The 21,534-nt window shown below is 41.3% G+C and overlaps 2 protein-coding genes across 2 annotated transcripts in view; both read left to right on the top strand.

Moving 5' to 3' along the window:
* The window catches only part of smpx (small muscle protein X-linked), a 15,540-nt gene extending 3,727 nt beyond the window's left edge, over nucleotides 1-11,813 (top strand). The window contains exons 3-6 of the mRNA XM_080489057.1: nucleotides 4,599-4,659; nucleotides 7,300-7,395; nucleotides 8,334-8,507; nucleotides 11,444-11,813. Coding sequence (XP_080345183.1) covers nucleotides 4,599-4,659; nucleotides 7,300-7,395; nucleotides 8,334-8,504 — 328 coding nt within the window. The 3' untranslated portion in view covers nucleotides 8,505-8,507; nucleotides 11,444-11,813. The remainder of the gene's footprint in view (nucleotides 1-4,598; nucleotides 4,660-7,299; nucleotides 7,396-8,333; nucleotides 8,508-11,443) is intronic.
* Nucleotides 11,814-14,068: 2,255 nt separating this feature from the next.
* klhl34 (kelch-like family member 34) lies at nucleotides 14,069-17,650 on the top strand. Its single transcript, XM_080489069.1, has one exon. The coding sequence runs from the start codon at nucleotides 14,425-14,427 to the stop codon at nucleotides 16,219-16,221; it is 1,797 nt and encodes a 598-aa protein (XP_080345195.1). The 5' UTR covers nucleotides 14,069-14,424; the 3' UTR covers nucleotides 16,222-17,650.
* The last annotated feature ends 3,884 nt before the right edge of the window (nucleotides 17,651-21,534 follow it).

The following is a 21,534-nucleotide window of genomic DNA, read 5'->3' as shown; positions in this document are numbered from 1 at the left end:
TCCGTGGAAATGGTTGAAATGGCAACTTTTCGAAAAACGCTCTGCCTCCGTGGGAACTCGGGATAAACGCAGCTTTTTGAAACGATTCCGTGGAAACGAGGAAAAAAGTGCAACTTTTTAAACACGGCTCTCAAGGTGGAACTTTTGGAAAACGCTCAGACTCCGTGGAAACGAGAGAAAACGCCACATTTCAGCTGCTGCACGCGCGCACAACAGCCGTGGTAAATAGCTCTTGTGCACACGCTCAGTCAACAAGAACTAGAGCTACACTCGGTAGAGCGCAGACTTTCGCCAACGCCACATTTGTGCGCGGAGCCGAGTTATTATTATCGCCAGCATGTTGGCCGCCGGCTCATATCGATGCTAACTAGCCTGTCGGTTAGCTACGTCACCGTGTGGAGCACTGAGGGGGGGAGCGTCTCCATGGCAACAGACGCTGATCTAGTTTAATCTCCTCCATGAGGTGCCTCTCCACTCTGCTTTGTCTGGGACATTTTTTTCTGAATCTTTTGGGGTATTTTTTGGAAACGGTTATATATATATATACAAACCAATGAATAAGTAAATGTATAAATACAAGCAGCCAAAAATAATCACCTCCTCGCCCCAACTTTCGTTGGCGAAGATAAAAACGTGACCTCCCAGTCCAGATTCTCCTGGGACTTGGTAGTTTTATTTTGACAGTCACTGTAATAACAATCCAACATGGTTGTCCCGTGTTAATGTTGAAACCAACTCGTGACATTTTTGTATTTAAGTATCACATGTTTGTGAATGAAGGTCAATCTCGAATCGAAAAAACTTCAATATTCAACGTGTGTGAGCTCACAATACAAGTTAATATGTAGTAAGTCGTTTTGAAGCATCGTTTATTTAGAATAATCAAGTTAGCATCAACGTATCCTGAAAAGTTTCCAAAACTAAAAACTTGAATAATGTATGGAAACTTACAAAAGACCAACTAAACTCAACTTATATTTCACAGAGGCAGGAGTTGATCTGGTGTTTGGTGCTTTAATCTTTCATTTTTATTAACAAATTGTTGTTTTACGGTCAAATATTTTACGAGTTTATGTCATTTTATTGCACATGTGGTTAAAATAAACTTTAAAAGTTGAATAAATCAAAAGTTTTTTAGGCGCTTGATGCTTCTGTTTGACTGTGTTTGGTGTGTGTCCATGGTGAGGCGCGTGTGTGTGTGTGTGTGTGTGTGTGTGTGTGTGTGTGTGTGTGTGTGTGTGTGTGTGTGTGTGTGTGTGTGTGTGTGTGTGTGTGTGTGTGTGTGTGTGTGTGTGTGTGTGTGTGTGTGTGTGTGTGTGTGCAGACAGAAAGCAGGTCCCCTCTGTGTATCACCCGTCTATTTATAGTGAGAACAAATCCCAGATATGGGAGGAATCCTTCCAGCACTCAGGAGAGGCGGCAGAGAGAGAGAGAGAGAGAGAGAGAGAGAGAGAGAGATGGAGGGGAGAGGGGCAAACAGAGCCTGAAGGAGCAGAAGGTGCAGTCTGACGGGGTATAAAAGGGAGCGTGAGCGTTGAGTCAGCAGCGGGTAAGTGACTTTATCTCATCAGTTTCACTCATTTTTCCGGAGACGATCGACTGAATCGGAGAACAGAAACTGTTAAAAGGCTGAAAGTTGGAAAACGTCACTTAAAGGTTCATTTTAAGAGATTTTAAGAGAATCTGTGTCATTAGCTTTTCAAGCTAATAACTTATCTTAGTTTATCTTTTCTTAGCGTCTCTAAACTTAGCCTCACTTGTCTGACTTTAGTTTATCCTAACTTATCTTAGTTTATCCTAACTTATCTTAACTTAGTTTATCGCCTCTTAGATTATTTTATCTTAGCTGGATCAAGATTATTATTATTTTTTTTAACATATCTTATCTCAACTTAACTTAGCCTACCTTAACTTATCTTAACTTATCTTAGTTTATCCTAACTTATCTTAATTTAGTTTATCGTCTCTTATATTATCTTATCTTAGCTGGATCAAGATTATTATTATTTTTTTTAACATATCTTATCTCAACTCAACTTAACTTATCTTAACTTATCTTAGTTTATCCTAACTTATCTTAATTTAGTTTATTGTCTCTTATATTATCTTATCTTAGCTGGATCAAGATTATTATTATTTTTTTTAACATATCTTATCTCAACTTAACTTAGCCTACCTTAACTTATCTTAGTTTATCGTCTCTTATATTATCTTATCTTAGCTGGATCAAGATTATTATTTTATTAAATTTTTTTTTTACATATCTTATCTCAACTTAACTTAGCCTACCTTAACTTATCTTAACTTATCTTAGTTTATCCTAACTTATCTTAATTTAGTTTAGCTTATCTTAACTTAGTTTATCGTCTCTTATATTATCTTATCTTAGCTGGATCAAGATTATTATATATTTTTTTTTACATATCTTATCTCAACTTAACTTAGCCTACCTTAACTTATCTTAACTTATCTTAGTTTATCCTAACTTATCTTAACTTATCTCCGGCTCTGTCCACACGACGCCGTTTCATGTAAACACAGAGTTTTTAGGCCGATCATCGACGTTCCAGAGTGGAGAAATATTAAAAGTTAAATTTGGATTTGACATGCTGACGGACAAGATGAACATTTTTTTTAAAAAACGATGATGTCAGCGCCCCTCGTCTCGATTCAATAACCCCGCGACGTCTCTTAACTGGCCTCCATGCTGGAGGTCGAGCTGCACAAGCTGCTGATGCTGTTTGTTTCAACAAGGCCGCATGTTGGATTTGTCAATTTACCCCCTTTTTATTTATACCCTGTGTCTTTCGTCTCCACCTATAGGCCTGGCAGAGGTACTACATCATTTGAAACTTTTTAAAAACAGCCGGGAGAGAAAGATTGTTTTGGCTCGAGTGGACAGGACCGTAGCTTAGCCTGGCGTGTCTTAGCGTAACGTTTGTTATCGTAGCTTCTTAATTTACCTTCATCATGTCTTATCATCACAGCTGAGCCTGTCTCGTCTCGTCTCGCGAGGACGTGACTCATCAATGATGTAAACGCTGTTCAGGTTAATTAAAAAGTACTTTAAGTAAAATGTATTATTTATAAATGTGTTTTTCTTCTCTACATTTCATCCAGTTCAATCATTTTAAGCAGAATTAACTCTGACACAGAAGTTGCTCGTTGAGGATTTCGAGCAACGGAATCAGCCGCGTTACGATTTCAGGACATTTTATGGAAACGTGTCAAATGTTGAGACGTTTTCAAGCTAAAACAAAAGATCAAAAACTACTTTTTAAAAGTGTTTTTATAAGCAAAGTGACATGAATAGAGTTTGTATTCGTTCCTGTGAGCAGCTGCAGGTCAGTGAACTGCTGCTGATCCTCCAGTAGAACCAACTCTCCTCAAACCTTCTGCTTCTTTCTCGTTCCTTCAAAGTGATGATTAGAAGAAAGAAACCCACTGTCAACATTTACCAACACGCTGAAAACTCTCTATTTAGAGGTATTTTGAACCAGTGCAGGGACACAGGGGAAGTTCAGAATAACTGAAAACACACTGGAAGAGAAAAGGAGGAAGTTATAAGAACTGAAAAAATTCTGTTTTTCTTTTTAAATGCAAATCTCACATTTCTAGAAACAAGGCTGTGACCCGCTCGCCAACCTGGCAACCTGCTGTTGGTTGAAATGTCATTTAAACAAATGTAATAAAATCCAAACTGTAATAACGGGTCAATAATGTAACAAGAGTTAACAAGAATTTAAATGTGATTTTAATAGGTTTACTGCTTTTACATCATTTTACACTCATGATGGGAGAAACAGAACTTTTTAAAGAGCAGAAGACTTTTTACATAAATAAACTGTATATAGAAATACATATAAACAATTAGTGCAAACTTTTAGAACTCATTCTTTCAGTGTTTTTCAAAATTGAAGCAGTTTAAATCCAAAACAATAAATCATTGACTCACTTTATCACCTAATATAAATATTACACTCTTAGAGGAAACATATTTTGCCTGCAACATAATGTGATATTAAACGTTTTTAAGTTTTGAGGCTCAACGTCTTTGTTACATTATTGACCAGTTATTATATTTCGGGTTTTATTACATTTTATTTTCTAACAGTTCGGGTCGTTGTTCCATATCGGACCTTTAGAAATTGAGTGAAAATATTTGTTCGGACAGAATTTTGTTAAAAGTTACAGGAAGAGTCACTGCAGACCTGAACCAGTGAGGTGGATCATCTCCGACCCGCTCCAGCTGCTTACACCTGAAGAGTCAGAGTGTGTGTGTGTGTGTGTGTGTGTGTGTGTGTGTTGGGGGGGGGGGGGGCTCATGAATGATTCAGACTCCACCTGCCTCTCCTCTAAAGAGTCGCTAAGCAACTGAAATGCTATCCGAGGCCTCGAAAAACCACAGAAACAGAGTCCCAGTGGCCCCAACGTGCACCACACACACACACACACACACACACACACACACACACACACACACACACACACACACACACACACACACACACACACACACACACACACACACACACACACACACACACACACACACACACACCAGCCAGCTGAAGGCCTGTGATCTGTGCTTCCTGCAGGTCAGCCGACTCACCGGGGGGAATCATGTCCAAACCTTCGTCCAACGTTCGAGCCCTTCAGGTAAAAACGTCCCGTCGCTCTGAAACTTTTTTTAAAAAAGTGCCGCCTTAAAGAAACGACGACGACATCAAAGAGTTTATCCAGATTTATTAGAACTGCGTTTACAGCCGAGTCACTTCGTCAGTGCAGACGTAGAGCTGATGTGCGTTTCCTCTTCTCCTTGTGCTCGTTTTCATGTCTAACCATGAGCCAGGGGGGCAACAGGGGGGGGGGGGGGGGCAACAGAGAGCCCCCCCTCCATCAGCAGAACTGCCTCATCTCAACCCCACAGCTTTATATAGGTTTGATCTGTTTGGGTTTTTTTCAAAGGGCGACTCCAGTCGTACAAAGCGTTAACAGGTTGGACCGCCGCAGAACAGTAGCAGAACCCAGCAGGGGGCGACACGACAATAAAACAACCAATAATAAAAGAATTTTCACCATTCTGATTGAAATGAAGCCGATAATGGACTAAAATAGGGGAAAAATACAGCAGTGTGGCACCCTCTGGTGGTGATTCCTGGTATGACAACAACTCCGCAGAGAGGAATGAAGCAGGATGAAGGCACTGAGGGCAGGATCTTTAGGCTCAACGTTTCAAGTGAAAACACGTCGTTTTTGCATTTTCGTTTCAGGAAAGTTTTGCGTTCACACGGCAACATTTTGAAAATGATGTCTGTTTCCACGGAAACGGCAGAAGCGCTGAAAAAACGATGTAGTCAGCATGCCAGGCCATGCGGTGGCACTGTTGTTTAATACTGTAACTCATGTTAGTGTAATCCATGAAACGACACACATGCAGCAGAGAACGACACGCTATAAACATTTACAAAGGAAGTACATTCCAGTGGACAGACGACCAAGTTGTATTGATATCACGGTGACTGTCAAAATAAAAGTACCCGGAGAATATGAACTGGGAGTCATGACACTCTGGGGGAAACATCGTTGTTATTGCCCATCCACTGAGCATGTGCAGAAGAACTGTTTACCACGGTGTGCATGCGCGGTAGTTGCATTTTCCCCGTTTCCATGGAGACAGATTTGGAGCAGTTTCAAAAAGTTGTGTTAACAACTGAAACACAATTAAAGTTTTGCGTTTTCACTTTAAACGGATAAAGGACACCCGTAACGGGAGTAAATTCAGAGGCTTCTGAGTTAAATATAAGTGTACAAAAATAGCAGAGCTTAATGCAGGTTGGTGAGTTTTAGAACGATCATCAATGAATTTTCAGAAGTAAGAAATGTTTTATCATCTAAAGAGGAAGTTATCTATTCCCTGGAGGATGTAAATCTAACGAAGAGCAACTGAGTTTCAGAATAGAATAGATCAGAAAACCATCATTTCATATTTTTTAAAAGCTTTTCAACACTTTCAAATGGTCTCATTGGTCCAAAAATATTATATTCAAAGTGTTCTGCCCCAAATCCTGCTTTTTGTTGATTGGCTCATAGGAGCTGCATTCAGAATCTGCTGTGTCTGTGTGAGCTGGACTGGCTCCGCCCACACATGCCCATCTTGGGAAGAGGAGGAAGTACTTCCTCTCGTGGTGCCATGTGCCAGAGCAGAGCTGCCTAATTGTGGGAGGAGTCAAAGGGAGGGCCTACCTTGATTGGGATTGGCTAAACCCCCGATGACACTATATAGGGTTTGATTTCTGATTGGCTGCTTGGAGCAACACACTTTTTAAAACCTGAAACAAGCCAGGGACAGAGAGGACAGACTGTCTTCACTTCTGGGACGTCAGTCCAGGTATGGAGACGAGTAGTACTGCTGGAGAACCTTCAGGAAGTGAATTTTGCATAATATGACCCCTTTTAAAAAAACATTTCACTGCCTTATAATAAAATACAATTCTGTCCTTATTTCTTTTCATTTATTTGTATTTAAATGTTCTTTAATAATTAAAAAAAGAAAATTTCATTGTAATTTTTAGAATATAATCTTTTGGGTAAATATACATTTATTTATTATTGAATAATAAATACTATTCTACTATCCTTTTCCCATTATTTGTTTCCTGTGATAGTAAATAAACATGGATTGTGTTTTTATTTATTATATTAGAATATTATGGCATTTAACATTTTTTTTATAAACGATTATGACCACTATGCCATCCAATATGAATAATTCTAATACATTATACTGCACAAAAAGTGTGGGGAAAAAATCTTCCTAAAACTAGAATAGTATTTGTGTTTCAGTAAAATATTGGCTGAAGTTATTATAGTGAAATGTTGTGATGTTATTGGCTTCATTCCATTTCAAATGGTTCAAATTATGAGGTTATTGTGCAGCAAACCACAGATTATCTGTGTGGCGGAGTCTGAGGTGGAAGTTTCAGCCATTTCAATCTGAAGCTGAATGATTTTGGTTTAATCTGAGGAGATTAGCGCTGGCAGCATGCGGAGCGGCGGAGAGACAGCGGACCGGCCAAAGCAACGTCACGGGAACACAAACCTCAGCTGACATGCTGCAACACCAGGAATATTTGACTCTGAGCTTCTGTAAAATATATTAGAGATTCTCCACCGAGACACACACACACACACACACACACACACACACACACACACACACACACACACACACACACACACACACACACACACACACACACACACACACACTAATTGGCTGTTTGTGACGTCCGTCAGGCTAATCTGAACATCCCGATGGGAGCTCTGCGTCCGGGGGCGGGACATCCTGTCATCAGGAGAGAGGAGACAGCAGACACAGAACCAACGTCAGAGGTGAGGTCATCATCATCATCATCATCATCATCATCATAGCACAAAGATATACAATTTTTCCAAAACATTGTTGAAAAATTAATAAAACTGTCATCATCTGTCACACGTTTTTTGTTTTTTTATAAATGTACACATTTTCAGGCTTTTTACTTTGTTGTCTTAAAGATCCCGTATTACACAGTTTTTCAACAATTTCACAAAGACGTCAGCGGTCCAACAACACTGTCTCCAGAGTGTATTTCCTACAAATCCAGTCTTCGGCCTTGAGCTTCATCCAGTGTAAAAGTCCCTCTAGTGAGCTCCACTGAGAACAGGCTGTGTCTGTGTCTGTCCACGCCGACTCCGGGGACGTCTGGGCGAGAAAGAGCTTTCCGGTGTTTCAGATTAAGTGGTTTCCCTGCTAACTGGTGACCCTTTAGCATTCCTTGTTGCTGTCAATCACGGATGTTAAAAACCCGACAGAGACCCACGGCCATCCTGACGAATGCCGTTTAACAGATTTACGAAGAAGTTTCCTTGTGTTTAATATCGGTCGTTACAAGCAGCAACAATGGACGCGAAAGGAAGTCGGTCACCGTTTGACAGTGATACCAGTTGATCTGAAACACCGGTATAATACGATAATGTTTCTGCTGGATTTATCAGCAGTGGTGCCACACAATTACTGATTACTAGTTCCGACTTTAAAAAGTAACTTTATTGATTGCTTGTTTTAAAAAGTAACTAAGTTAGATTACAAGTAACTTTTTAGTTACTTTCAGCGGCTGCCCCTGGAAGACGGAAAGCTTTATTCTGACGGCACAAGCAACTTTATATATAAAATACTGGCAGTAACTACTTGTAATCTCAAACTACAGTCGAAGCAAATGACTATGCTCATGAAAATGTGAATTAAAATGGTGAAATGATTTGGTGTGGCTCGTCGTGCGTCCACTCAGGCGCCGTCACCGGAGCAGCCGTCACCGGAGCAGCCGTGCAGCGACGCCGGCGCTCAGACGCCGGAGGAGAAGAAAGCGTTGCCGGGAGCCGTGAAGCTCCCTGGACCGGCTGTGAACCTCTCCGAGCTGCAGAACGTCAAGAACGAACTGCGATGGGTCACCAAGGAATAACATGTAGGTCCACCAAACTCCAAACGGTTAGAGTCAGAGTGCTGCTCGGGGTGACTGAAAACGCAACTTTTTGAAAACTACTGTGTGTCTGTGTACTGGCTTGTAAATGCCTATAGAGTACTGTTCTCCGTGTACGAGTGTGTGCTGTCATTACAGTAACTAACAACAGCACCCACTAGTGGCCTGGCATGCCAACTACACCCATTTTCAATGATTCCGTGTAAATGGACATTGTTTTCTAAAGGTTGCAGTGTAAATGAAAATACATAAATGATGCGTTTTCATTGTCGTCAGGTTAAAAAAACTAAATCTAGATACTACAGCCATTGTCTCATTTGAATTATACATACTATATAAAATGTTGGGTACAATTAGGAAATATAGAAAATAAAGTGGGAAAAAAAGAAAACATCGATAAAATAGTGTGATGTAAAAATTTGAGAAAAATCTACAATAAAAATTGTCTTTGTGCATATATTATAGAAAAAAATTCAGTTTTATATGTATATGACAAATAAATCTGAATAATTATGGCTTCCCTCTTCTTTCAATGTTTTGTTCTTTGGTTGAACGTTTTAATGTGTGAATGTTTAAGAAACAGTATATAAGTGATGAATATAATTTCGCAATTCATCAACACTTGTGATATTTTTCATGACTTAGTTTGCTTCAAAAGCACATTTTAAAGTGGGCAACTTGTATTTATATCCACTTTTTTTTTTAAATACAAGCGTTTCTTCTTGTTCAAACTGACATGAAGTCAGTGAAGCTGCTCGAAATGACGACCGGCAGAAAAAGACGCAAATGAGAAGCAGGAGAAAAGGAAGGAGAGACAGTGAGGATGCAAATCCAGTTTGTATGCATGAAAACACCCCACCAACATTTGTTTACCAATAATAGGAAGAGGAAATAAAGAAGGCGCATGGTGCAGGACCTCCTGAAGGGGGCGCCAGAGTTCACAGGGTGGACCAGAGGAGCGTTATGAGAGTGTTTGAGTTAACAGACTTTTTTTTACCTCCTGAGTTTGGAATCAAGTTGAAAAAAAATGTTGTGACTATATTTACAACCGGAACTAAAAAAAACAAAACAAAAACACAACTATGTTTATTTAAATATGGAATAAAGTCGGTTGGAAAGTGTAAAACTGATCAAAATGAAATAGTAATATCTTTAACTGTCACTGATCTACTGAACCTGGAGGAGGAAACAAAAGAGAAAATACACGAGTTCTTTAAAATTATTTATGGTTGTTTTCTGAAGGAAGTTATAAAGTTATTGTCAGGAATAAAAGTCATTTTTAAAAAAATCCCATCAAAACGTTTGATTTAACACCGAGATAGAAATATCTCAGCTTCACAGCTTGAGCCTTTTGAAAAACTACTTTTATTCCCCACAAATTATATTTATTTGATCAAATGTTTCAGTGAGAAACAAAGTCAGATATTTATTAATAATTGTTATCGATGTTTTCTGTACATTGATTTAGTTTTGGGGGGATTTTATTTGTAGATAATTGATTTTGTACTTATTATGAACTTTTTGTTATATACTTATTATCATTACTTATATATATATATACACACACACACACACTCCATATTTATTTATATATTTATTTATGTGTTTTCTTGTACTTATTATTTTAGGATATTTGAGATATTTTGGCTTCTTTTCAAGCTCTTTTTTTTAAAGAAGTTTCCACGATTGTTGAAACTGTGATCCATCTATGATTATTTAGTGCCTCTTTCAGGAAGTGTAGGCGTTGATGTGTTGATCTAACCGCTGCCACTCTGCAGAGGAAGCCTGCTGCAGATGTTGGCTGCAGATGTTGGAGCGATAAGCGGTCTGGCCGGCAGTTTGTGTCACACTTCGTCCTGGAAGTGTTTTGGATGTACCGGAGAACAGCAAGTTCTCCCACTCAAAATGATTATTAAAAAAAAAAAAATGTTTCAGGAAGACAAACTGGATCACATGTTTTTTTGGAATCATTAAGTCTGGAAATAGAAAGTGAGAATGGCTTTCTGCCTGCTTTCGTTTGGTCAAAGAATTGTTTCCACGTCAGGCCACTAGAGGGCGCTTTATTTTTCAGCCACACAACATGTAAACGTTTAAGCCGATTTAAAAGCAGCTTTACTTCATCATATAGGTCCACTCGGTGTCTGTGAATAAGAAATGTCTCTGTGTGTGCAGGTGAGGGCGGCGTACATGTTTGTAAAAGTTACTTTTCTTAGAGAAGAGCTTGTAAATGCAAAAGACACATCCTAACATCTTTTATAAAGTGAGATGTTAGGATGTGTTTTTACTAAGTTTGAGCTATTTTCATATTTTCAATTGCTCTTTTCCTTTTGTAGTTGGAAACTAGGGATGCACTTTTTTAAAAGTACGATACGTGTACAAGTACCAGTACCAACTTTTCGATACTGAATAGGAGTGTATCTCTATTTTTTTCTTTTTTAACTGTCTCTCTTGCACTACTCTCTTTTTTTCACGTTTGTGTAGAGAAACACAGATAAGATTGGATTTATATATATATATGTATATGTATATGTATGTATGAATGTATTTTATGGATGTTTTGCTGTTTCCCTGCAGGCTGCACCACGAGGATAATAAAGTGCACCTTGCCCTGAAATCTCTCGTGTTGACAGGTTCCAGTTCGAGGTTTCTCTTTTAAGAGTGCGGATATTCATCCAGCGGTTCATACAACAACAAACTCACTCCCCTTTTCAGCTTCCAGCGAGCAAACCCACATCGTAGGATTTCTCATCAGCTGAAATGTGCCAGCGTGACTCAGAGTTGCCTCTGCGAGCTGGATATAAACAGAGGAGACGAGGGAGGTCGAGGAACCGGAGCGGGGAAAGGTCGAGAGAGAGATAAGAGCTGACGGGTCTCCAGAAAAAAAAAAAAAATCTTTTATCTGTTTTCTCTTTTTGCTCCAGGATGCTCCGGCTAATCTTCACAGACACAGACCAGTCTACTGCTGATGAAGACGAGCAGAACCCCCCCCCCCCCTCAAACCCCGGTGTGTGGGGATAACGGCTAACTCTGAGGAGCTTCTGTAAACCCTCATCAAACCTCCACTTTAATGGACTCAGACCGGACTCCACTCTACCAAATCCTTCCCTTTCTTTCTTTGTTTCTTTGCTTCTTGTTCTGTGGGGATTTTTGAGTAATCCGATTTCTTTGACCAACATTCAAACGGCTCCATTTATACTGAAGGGGAAGTGGCTGGGCGAGGGTTCCATTGTGACTGTTGTTTACTGTATTTAGAAAAACGTTTCAATAAAACCAGATGATTTACCAACTCGCCACGTCTGAGCCGCTTCACTCTCCTGAACCGTTTGTCTGTCCTGCAGCGTTTGTCTGTCCTGCAGCGTTTGTCTGTCCTGCAGCGTTTGTCTGTCCTGCAGCGTTTGTCTGTCCTGCAGCGTCCAGAACGAGCCTCGACACCAGGGGGTCAAACCAAAGACCTGTGGGTCAAACCGCCTCACCAGGGGCTGAAGGTCCACCAACGCATCCAGAAAACTGTAATAATTTCAAACTGATTCTGTCTGAGTTTGGAATCAAGTTGAAAAAAAGAAAGGTTGAAAGATAAAAATAATTAATTTTAACCTACATTTTGTGAAATTTTATCACTTTTTTTCCAGCCAACTTTTTTATAAAAAAAAACCAAACTATATATTTTAAATGTCGAATAAAATCAGTTGGAAAGTGTAAAAAAGACCAAAATGAAATTGTAATTTACACTTGAGAGTGAAAAAATATCTCTAAAAGGGTAACGAGTTTCTGGATTAGATTAAAAAGTGACTTTTTCAACTGAACAGGATCATCTAACTCTTCATCACCATCAGATTGAACCATCAGTGTGTTTCATCCGTAAAGTTCACTTTTTATTCACTGACCTTACTCTTATGTAGTGACATGTTTCAATATATCATTCATCATGTGCTTCCAAAATATTCTTATATAGCTTATAAATAATCCTGCTTTCCCCCGGGTGGCAATGAATCACTACTATTAGTACAAGATCAAATGCAGAAGTAACAAAGCTGAGCTTTGAGTTTAATCCAGTTTCCTTCATGCACCAAGTGCAGATTTTCTAATATATTATGAAATAAACCCGATGCACAAATGTTTTCGGGGAAATGCAATGAGATGTTGAGCATGTTTGTTGTCTAGAGAGAGAAATTAAACACCGTATTTAATTAAAAAGTAATGAAAGAAACACAACATTGAGGCGGATTCATGAAGCTGGAATGTCGACTGAAGGGTTGTTTTCCAATCTGAAATACAAAAATAAAGCCTTGATATCTCCTGGTGCAATTATTCTTCCATTACACGCCGGTTGAAAGTGTGTGTGTGGTTTTGTTTTCGGCTCTCAGGTGGGCGTCGGCAGCACCTCTGTGCAACGAGCCGCTTTGATCACGACCCGAAGCTCCAAATCCCTCGTTTCAGAGAGGAATGCAGCACATATCCATCATCACAACACATGTCCTCACACACACACACACACACACACACACACACACACACACACACACACACACACACACACACACACACACACACACACACACACACACACACACACACACACACACACACACACACACACACACACACACACACACACACACACACACACACGTAGCAGCTGTAGCTATGTTTAGCCTCCATCGGGTCACAGTGGAATATTCAGCCCAGAGAAAAGCTCTGCTGGTGTTCTAACCGCCAAACACTGTGTGGGGAAGATTAAAAACACTTCAAAAGGGCTTTGAGTCACAAGATTTTGAACCAGTGTAACCCCTCTCCCCACAATCCAACACACACACACACACACACACCCGCACACACACACACACACACACACACACACACACACACACACACACACACACACACACACACACACACACACACACACACACACACACACACACACACACACACACACACACACACACACACACTTTGTGTCTGAGCGCCAGCCAGCATCTATTCAGAGACGATGATCAGTAGAATGTACCCAGCGAGAAGTTGTAAGCGCGCGGCGAGGCGGTGTGGTTTGCATACCGAGGCGTCTGAAGACACGACCGCACGCGCTAATCAGACGAGCGTAATCATCCCGGAGAACGTGCGCGGCGCGCGGCGCAGCGCCGTCGTTGTTCCTCGCATCCGTGCGTGTGAATCTGCAACGGGTCATGGGAAGGGTGAAATGTTTCCCAAAAGGGCGAAGGGCTTTAAGGAACTCCACCAGCTACTTCTGATGCTCGTCAGAAATCTGTGACAGCTTGGCAGAACTTCCCGGGGTTCTGCCGGGCGCTTCTATTCCTGGGCGCGGATAGGTGCAGCGGCAGCCGCCGTCCCAGGAATCTCGGCCGCTGTATTTACCAATGAGTTCATCCACCGGGATCGAAGCTAAAACCTCGCCAGAATCCGGCCCGGCCCGTCTGGGTTCATCTGCCCGTTGGCTGTCCGGCCAGTGGGGGGCGGGAGTGGGGGGTGGGGGGGTGGGGGTTCGTGCTGAGCTGATACTCCCTGCTGGAGGCAGAGCAAAGGGCAGCAGACAAACACAAAGACAACAGTGCCGGGGTGTCACAGGGAGACAGCAGGGCTTTGAGACGGTCGATGTTATTGGGCCAAAGTATGGAGGGCAGGAAGGCAGGACTGTGTGTGTGTGTGTGTGTGTAGAGGGGGGCAGTAACCTCGCTATCATAGTCACATGCCTGCCGCTGCAGACAGCACCACATCCCATCAAGACGGCTCGACAGAGAAGAACTTCGCTCTGCAGCATCTTTTTGTACTTTTTGTACTTCAGAGCCTCCTGATGAACCTTTTCTCTTAACCTCCTGCTCCTCCTCTTTCTTTCTTTCTTTCTTTCTTTTCATCCTCTCCTGCCTTCAGTCTTCGTCCCTCCTGGATGGATAGCTACTCAGTCCTCTACAGTACCTCCTACAGAACCGGGCTTCTTTCCAGCTTCCAGCGTTTGCGCTCTGAGGAGAAGATGTGCGACGTCGTCCTGGAGGCCGGTGGCGAGTCGTTCCCGTGTCATCGAGTCCTGCTGGCGAGTTCCAGCGACTATTTTTGGGCCCTTTTTGGAGACACTACCGCTGAGAGATTAGCAGGCTCCGTCAGCCTCCCGGCGCTAACCCCCCGGGGCTTGGACGCCATTCTGGACTTCCTGTACTCCGGCTGGCTCAGCGTGTCGCCGCTGACACTTCCTGTCGTCCTGGAAGCTGCGCGTTACCTGCAGGTGGAGACGGCCGTGTCGATCTGCGAGCGTTTCATGACTGATGGTTTGAGCGTTGACAACTGCTGTTTCTATGCTAATCTGGCCGAGCACCACACGCTCTCAGACGCTCTTCAAGCCGCCAACCAAACTATTGCCGGTGAGATGAGGACGTTGTTAGAGAAACAGAGGAACGATCTCCTTGGTTTGAACAGTCAGTCGTTGATGACGGTGTTTGACGCAGACGAGGTGCCGGGGGTCAGAGAGGTGGAGCTTGTTAAGCTGGCTCTGGATTGGCTGGATGAGAATGGGCCCCTCCCATTCCTAAAATCGAACCTCCTTCTGAGCCGTCTGCGCTTCGGACTGGTCGCCCCCTCTGACCTGGCCAGTTTAGGTCAGGCCCACCGAGCCATGGCCACACCCCTGATCAGGAGTCAGCTGACTCGAGCGCTGGAGTACCACCAGTTGGGTTCGGCACAACCAATCAGACAGAGCAGACAGACGACGCTCAGGGTGTCGCCCAATCGGGTCCTGCTCATGGGCGGAGGGGCCAGCGCTGATTGGCCGGAGCAGCAGGCGCTAGCGTTTGATCCCAGGAGCAGGAAGTTTTCATGCCTGAGCTGCGTTCTCCCGCTCAGACTCAAAAGTCCCTGTGTCTGCTCCGTGGGGGGTTTCCTCTTCGTGATCGGTGGCGAAGAAGTGAAAGAGGGAGACGAGGACGGGAAGAAGTCAATCACGGTCACAACATCGAACCAGGTTTGGAGGTACGATCCTCGCTTTGACGGCTGGGAGAAAGTACAGTCGATGCAAGAGAGACGGGCGCAGTTCACCTGCTGCGTGGTGGACGACCTCATTTACGCTGTTGGGGGACGACACACACAGCCTGACGGCGACACACACACCTCCCTGGCTTCAGTGGAGTTTTACGACATGGCCTTGGGTGCATGGAGGAGGGGGGCGACAATGCCTCAGCCTCTTTATGGCCACGCCGCCGCCGCGCTCGACAACAACATCTACGTGTCGGGTGGTCTCCCGGGGAGTCGGGGCACCGTCCAGACCAACGAGCCGGAGGAGGGCAGGGAGAGCAGCAAAGACTTCCTGTTCTGGGACCTCGAAGGCAGAGTCTGGGAAAAGAGGGCGTCCATGTCCATCGCAAGGTTCAGCCACCGGTTGGCAGCGGCCGACGGGTTTCTCTTCGCTCTGCTGGGAATGTACGAGCCTTTCTGCGACATCGAGCAATACGATCCGCGGTCAGACCACTGGACACGACTCAGGCCGCTTCTCACAGGTTCCTTCAACTACGGGATGGTGTCCACGGCCTCCGGAAACCTGTTGGTGTTTGGCGGGAGGCGTTGGAGCGACGGTCAGGAGGTGATTGTGAGGAGCGTGCTGGAGTACGACACTAAAAAAGATCACTGGAGAGAGATCTGCCAGCTGCCCAGACCTCTCACGGGGATCGAGTGCACGCTGCTGCCGCTGCCGGACTGAAGAGCAGCGAATCTGAACAGTTTGTGGACAAACTGAGGCTTTGAGGTGGAACACGGCCTTCCGACGTTGAGCACGACAGCTAAAGATCGAGTGAGATGTTGCTCGACATTTTAGCTTGGAGAACAAAATCCCATTGAGCCATTTTTGAAAGCTGTGTTGGAGACGAGGTGCGCAGAGAACGACGCCGGCTGGTATTTTTCAGTTTTTCTGTGCGTCGTCAGAGGAGGAAGACAAATACTATGAGACGCCAACCTCCCATCTATCCATTAAATGTAATGCCAGAGGGTTCTGTTGGTTCTTCTTGGTGTCAGTTTCAATGGGAAAGAAAATGTATACGTTTTTATGCTAGCTTGGATTCTTGGTTAGGCTAACCACGGCTCTGGCTAATAGTTATTGGAAGATTTGTTTTTCTTTCCGGTGTGACATAAGACTCAGAATAAAAGTATTAGCCTCATCTGTATTCATACAAAGACAGTTTTTGCACAACAGCTTCTTTTTAGTTTAAGCTAAGCTAATGCTAATGCTCTTCTTTAGCAACCATTTTTTTTCAATGTACATCAATTTCAATTCTCAGCTTAACCAAAACTCAGATTAAATTATTTTAGGATGCAGCTTCCTTATGGACTTAACTCTGTATTTAGTGAGTCATTGAAACAAAACGAGTCATCTCATCTGTTAAAAATATATATCGTTTTATTTGTTAACATTTAGTATTTGGATTAGTTAGTTCAGCAATAAATACATTTCAAACTATATAACAAGTCTCCTTCATATTTTCAATTAAAAAATAGACTAGTTTATCACAACAGACCGGTTTTTAACCAATCGTCTCCATGTGTGTGGATATACTACTTTATTGCACATTTAATAGAAATAAATACTTTTTTTTAACAAATGTAAAATAAATCCTGATGTTTTCATATAATTTCCAAATTTTCCCCATTTAAAATATTCAAAAATAAAGATAAACACAGTTCCTGAGACGCTGAAAGAAGCATTTAACTATTCTTATCAAAGCTTTTGGAGTCTACATAAATTTCATACAGATTGGTGCAGAAAAGTCAAATAACCTTAAAGATCCACAAAAGTCAAACAAGCAGGAGTGAGAGGTGTCGCATTGATTTATTTCCCAAAATTTATCTATGTGGTAAGAAAAAGCTTTAAATAGGAGCTATGGAGGGCAAAATGGAGGTTTTAGAGAACAAGTAGAAGAGGGATAACCAGACTTAGAGAGAAGGAGGAAATCCTGCAGAGGAGGGAAAGAGAAGGCTGTGAAGGTGAGAGCAGGACGTCTTTGAAATTGTAAAAACTGCAGACCTAAGCTCAATGATTTATAGAAGTTGTAGATAAAAGCTTAAGTGTGTGTGACATTTCTGTTTATTTGCAAAGAATGAATAATTCAAGCAATCTATATGGTGGATAAAGAAATGGAAGCAAGCCTTTTTTTCTGTTTAGATTAAAGCCGAAGAGCAGAACAAGCATCTGTGAGGAATCACTTGCAGGTAATAGCTGGATAACCCATTACAGTTCATTATTCATGCACTTTAGTGACTTTACCTGCTTCCATTTATTAATTTTTACATTCCGGTTTGTCATAATATGAATTCAACAAATAGTATTTGTTCAGTTGACATTACCAAACAATAAATTATTCCCATTGAACATCATGTGAAAATGTGATATCATAGTTTTGGCTTTTTAGTGAAGACTCGTCACACAGTCACAGTTACTCATATTCTAATTATATTATCAATATAATTAAAGTTTGCATTTTAATTAGAACTTGTAAATCAAATTAAAGCCCAATGAGGCAAAAAACATAGTCCGGTTGTGAAAAGACTATAAACTATTTACCCGTTAATAAACGAGGAATGGACTACCTTTTAAGCACACATTCTCAAAACACTTCATCCTGATTTTTTTTACACACTAATTGCAATGATGTGAGGTTCAGTGCCTTGCTCAAGGACACTTCAGCGATGGAACAATCCACACACACAAGACAGGAGGCTGTCCCACTACACCACCTGAGGCCGTCGACTCCAATAAAGTTATGTTCTGCTAAGTTAAGCGATCGTATTCCTCTATGTGAGATATCACGATATCATCGGCGTACAGCATTATCACAGCTACTTCAATGAGACATTTGTATGCTTCCCTTACAAGAATTAATGGTTTTAAATAGTATCCTCAGTTGTTGTGGTTTGTTTTATCTCCAGGTGATCGGGAATGCTTTTGGGGTGGCCAAACTCAGTGTTATAACAGACATATGGAAGTGGTTCGTAAGGCGATACGTGAGCTTTAAAGAGGCCTCATGTTGTGATGGAAATGTCAAAAATGTTACAACTGGTTTTTGATTTCTCATTTTCTTAATTAATAAAAATTTACATTGCACAACAGTCTTCAGGGACTGACTGTGTAACCAGGACATTCTGACTCTAAGCTAAAGATATTCAAACAAAGAGAAGTTGTGTAATCGTCATAGCTACTGATATTTAGTCTAAACATCCAGGATGACGGGAGCTGAAATCTTTTTACTGTAAAAGTTACTCTACAAAAAAAATCTTTCAAATCAACTACCAATAAAAGGTTTCACTTCTGCACAGAGAATAAACTAATACATGAAAACGAGATCATTATTTACACAGATTTCCAACTCGCAGTTTCCTAAATCGATTTGTTAACAAACAAACTGGAATTCGTAGTCATCAAACTTCTTATGTTTCTAACTAAACCTGCCTCAAGGGTTTCTGGGATATGATATGATCTAACATTTGACCGATTCAGCCCGATAAAAATCCAGACTTTTTCAATGAAAGAGTCTTCAGGCCACAAGAATAATCTGAAATGTTGTGGAACTGATAGTTAAGCGTTTTTCCAGTGCGAATCGAGATCCAGTGAACAAACGGGATCTTGCCTCGGGAATCTTCGGGAGTTTCTGTGACGCTGAGACGTCAACAAACCCTGGGATGTTTTTGTTTGTGTAATGACAAAGTTCCTTCAGAAAAGGTTTTGACAACATTTTAGAGATGTACATCAATGACTAAAACTGGCTCCTAAATATTTACATTTTTCCAGAGTGGATTCTGGTAAAGGAACCTTAGTAGTGTTGTAGTACTCATGTCCCGTCTTGAGGTGGTCTTGAGTACAACACTCACAAGTATTCAAAACTTTTAGCTCTCTAAAACTGCGACTTTCTGCTGAGCCTGCTCAGATGAGCTCATATGAACCGTAACTTGAATTTTTGGTGAAATATAAGATTTGTTTGGTTCCAGTGGACTTTTGTCTCCTCGTCAACAGAAACGAATCAAAACAAAAACTCTTCGTCCAAATAACAAAACCTTTATTTATCCGCCCTCTTTTTCCAACAGAACATGACCACATAAATAATTACTCTTATCTTTTAACCATAATTCATAGATTTTACATTAAACAATCTTTATTTCATAAACTCTTGTCCCAAAAAAATAAATAAATAAACCTGATAGGATTAGAGAACATCTTCCAAGACACTTAGTTTGCACTCTGTAAATAGAGATCTACTGTATCTAGAGATTTAAACACAAAAACAGAAAAAAAGGAGTCTTTTTTTTTTTTCTTTTCTTTTAAATATCTAGAACAAAGACATGCTACTACAACCAACCACGGGCAGCAGCAGAGAAAATAGCGTTGGAACTGAGTTAGCCGTTGTGTGTACCATTGCTTTCATAGTTTTTGTGCAATTTCTCTGAGTATCAAGTCTTTTGACAGCAGCGTACAAATCACAAACTAATATATTTGTTTTAATTAGAATCATATTTTAACTTCTTATGCAAATATGTCCTGAATACTTTTTATGTGACATGCAGGAAACACAGAGACCGACGGTCTCTGAGGAAAAAAATCCACCCTGGGAAGCTCTCACATGGTTTTTAAAGTAGAATGATGAATTTTGAAGGGTTGGCTCAGCCTTCTGTACTGCGTAACGCAGTCATTTTGATGATGTTGCATGGCCGTTGTTGGTTTGCGTCAGTCCCACTGAGCTGCATGGCTCCCTCTAGTGGCCACTGGAAATATGACGGCAGCGATGTAGAACTGTAGTAAACCAGATGTAACCAGTGAAGGATGTAAATAAAGACCAACAATCAGATATTAGAGTTATTCTAAGCTACGTTACGACCAAATGAAGTAACTTTTTTCTGTTTTTCTGAAATCAAATACAATCAAATGTTTGCTAATATCACCTTGTAACATTATAGACATGCCAAGGATAATACTTAACCTGTATTTTTTTTAAATTAGAGGGTAGCGCGAAGGCTGAGGTGAAAACAAAGACCTGTTTACACGATAATGTTTTCGAGTGAAAACGGAAAACTTTCCTAGTATTTTGGGTGTTTGTTTACATGACACCGATGCCCGGGGAAGTGTTTGAAAGAGTTTGAAGACTTTTGAAAATTTGTCCCAAAGTGGAACTTTTTGAAAACGCAACTTTTCTGAAACACTGCAACTGCATGCGCACCACCGCCGTGGTAAACAGTTCTTCTGCACATGCTCAGTAGCTGGACAATAAGAACAATGTTTCCTCCAGAGGGTCATGACTCCCCGTCCATGTTCTCCTGGGACTTGGCACTTTTATTTTGACAGCCACCGTGATAACAACCCAACTTGCCGCCTGTCTTGCGAACAGCATTTTCAGCGTTTCTGTCATTTCCATGCAAAATGGACATCGTTGTCACAACGACGCCGCGTAAACGTGAAACTTTTCTGAGACAAAAATGCAAAAATGGTGCGTTTTCACTTGAAGCGTTGTCGTGTAAACGCGGTCGCAAAGGTCATAAACTTGGATCCAAATCCCATGTGGGGAAAAAAAAGAGATTCTCCAAAGATGAAAAAGAGGTAGTTAATGTAAGTTAAGTAAAGTTAATGGTGACTGTGCAGGAAGGTCAGGAGACCGTTCCTCTTTGCTGCGATTTCCATTACATGTGTGAAATCTTATCAAGCATTTCTTAAATACAACACTTAACTGATTTATTCAGGTGGATCATTTTCTCCAAACAGTTCCATATTTATATCATGTTATAAGCTATATTTAAGTAACTAACTATTTGCTATCATAGCGACACACAGAAAGCTTTCATCCCAAAGATATGGCACAGGATCCTTTTAACTCTCTCAGCACAGAAAATATGTAGATTTTTATAGTTTTAAGAAAATCATTGAAAATGTATGTACATTCATTGTGCTTTAGACACGTTTCCATTTGAAGTGATTTTTATATATAAAAAAAAAAAAAGTTTGTTAATATTAGAAGAAAGGAGAACATTTCTAAATGAA

This window comes from Lipophrys pholis, assembly GCF_963383615.2.
Source record: "Lipophrys pholis genome assembly, chromosome: 20".
NCBI classification, from domain to species: domain Eukaryota; kingdom Metazoa; phylum Chordata; class Actinopteri; order Blenniiformes; family Blenniidae; genus Lipophrys; species Lipophrys pholis.
The sequence above is the reverse complement of the archived record's forward strand: the minus strand, read 5'-3'. Positions and strand labels throughout refer to the sequence as shown.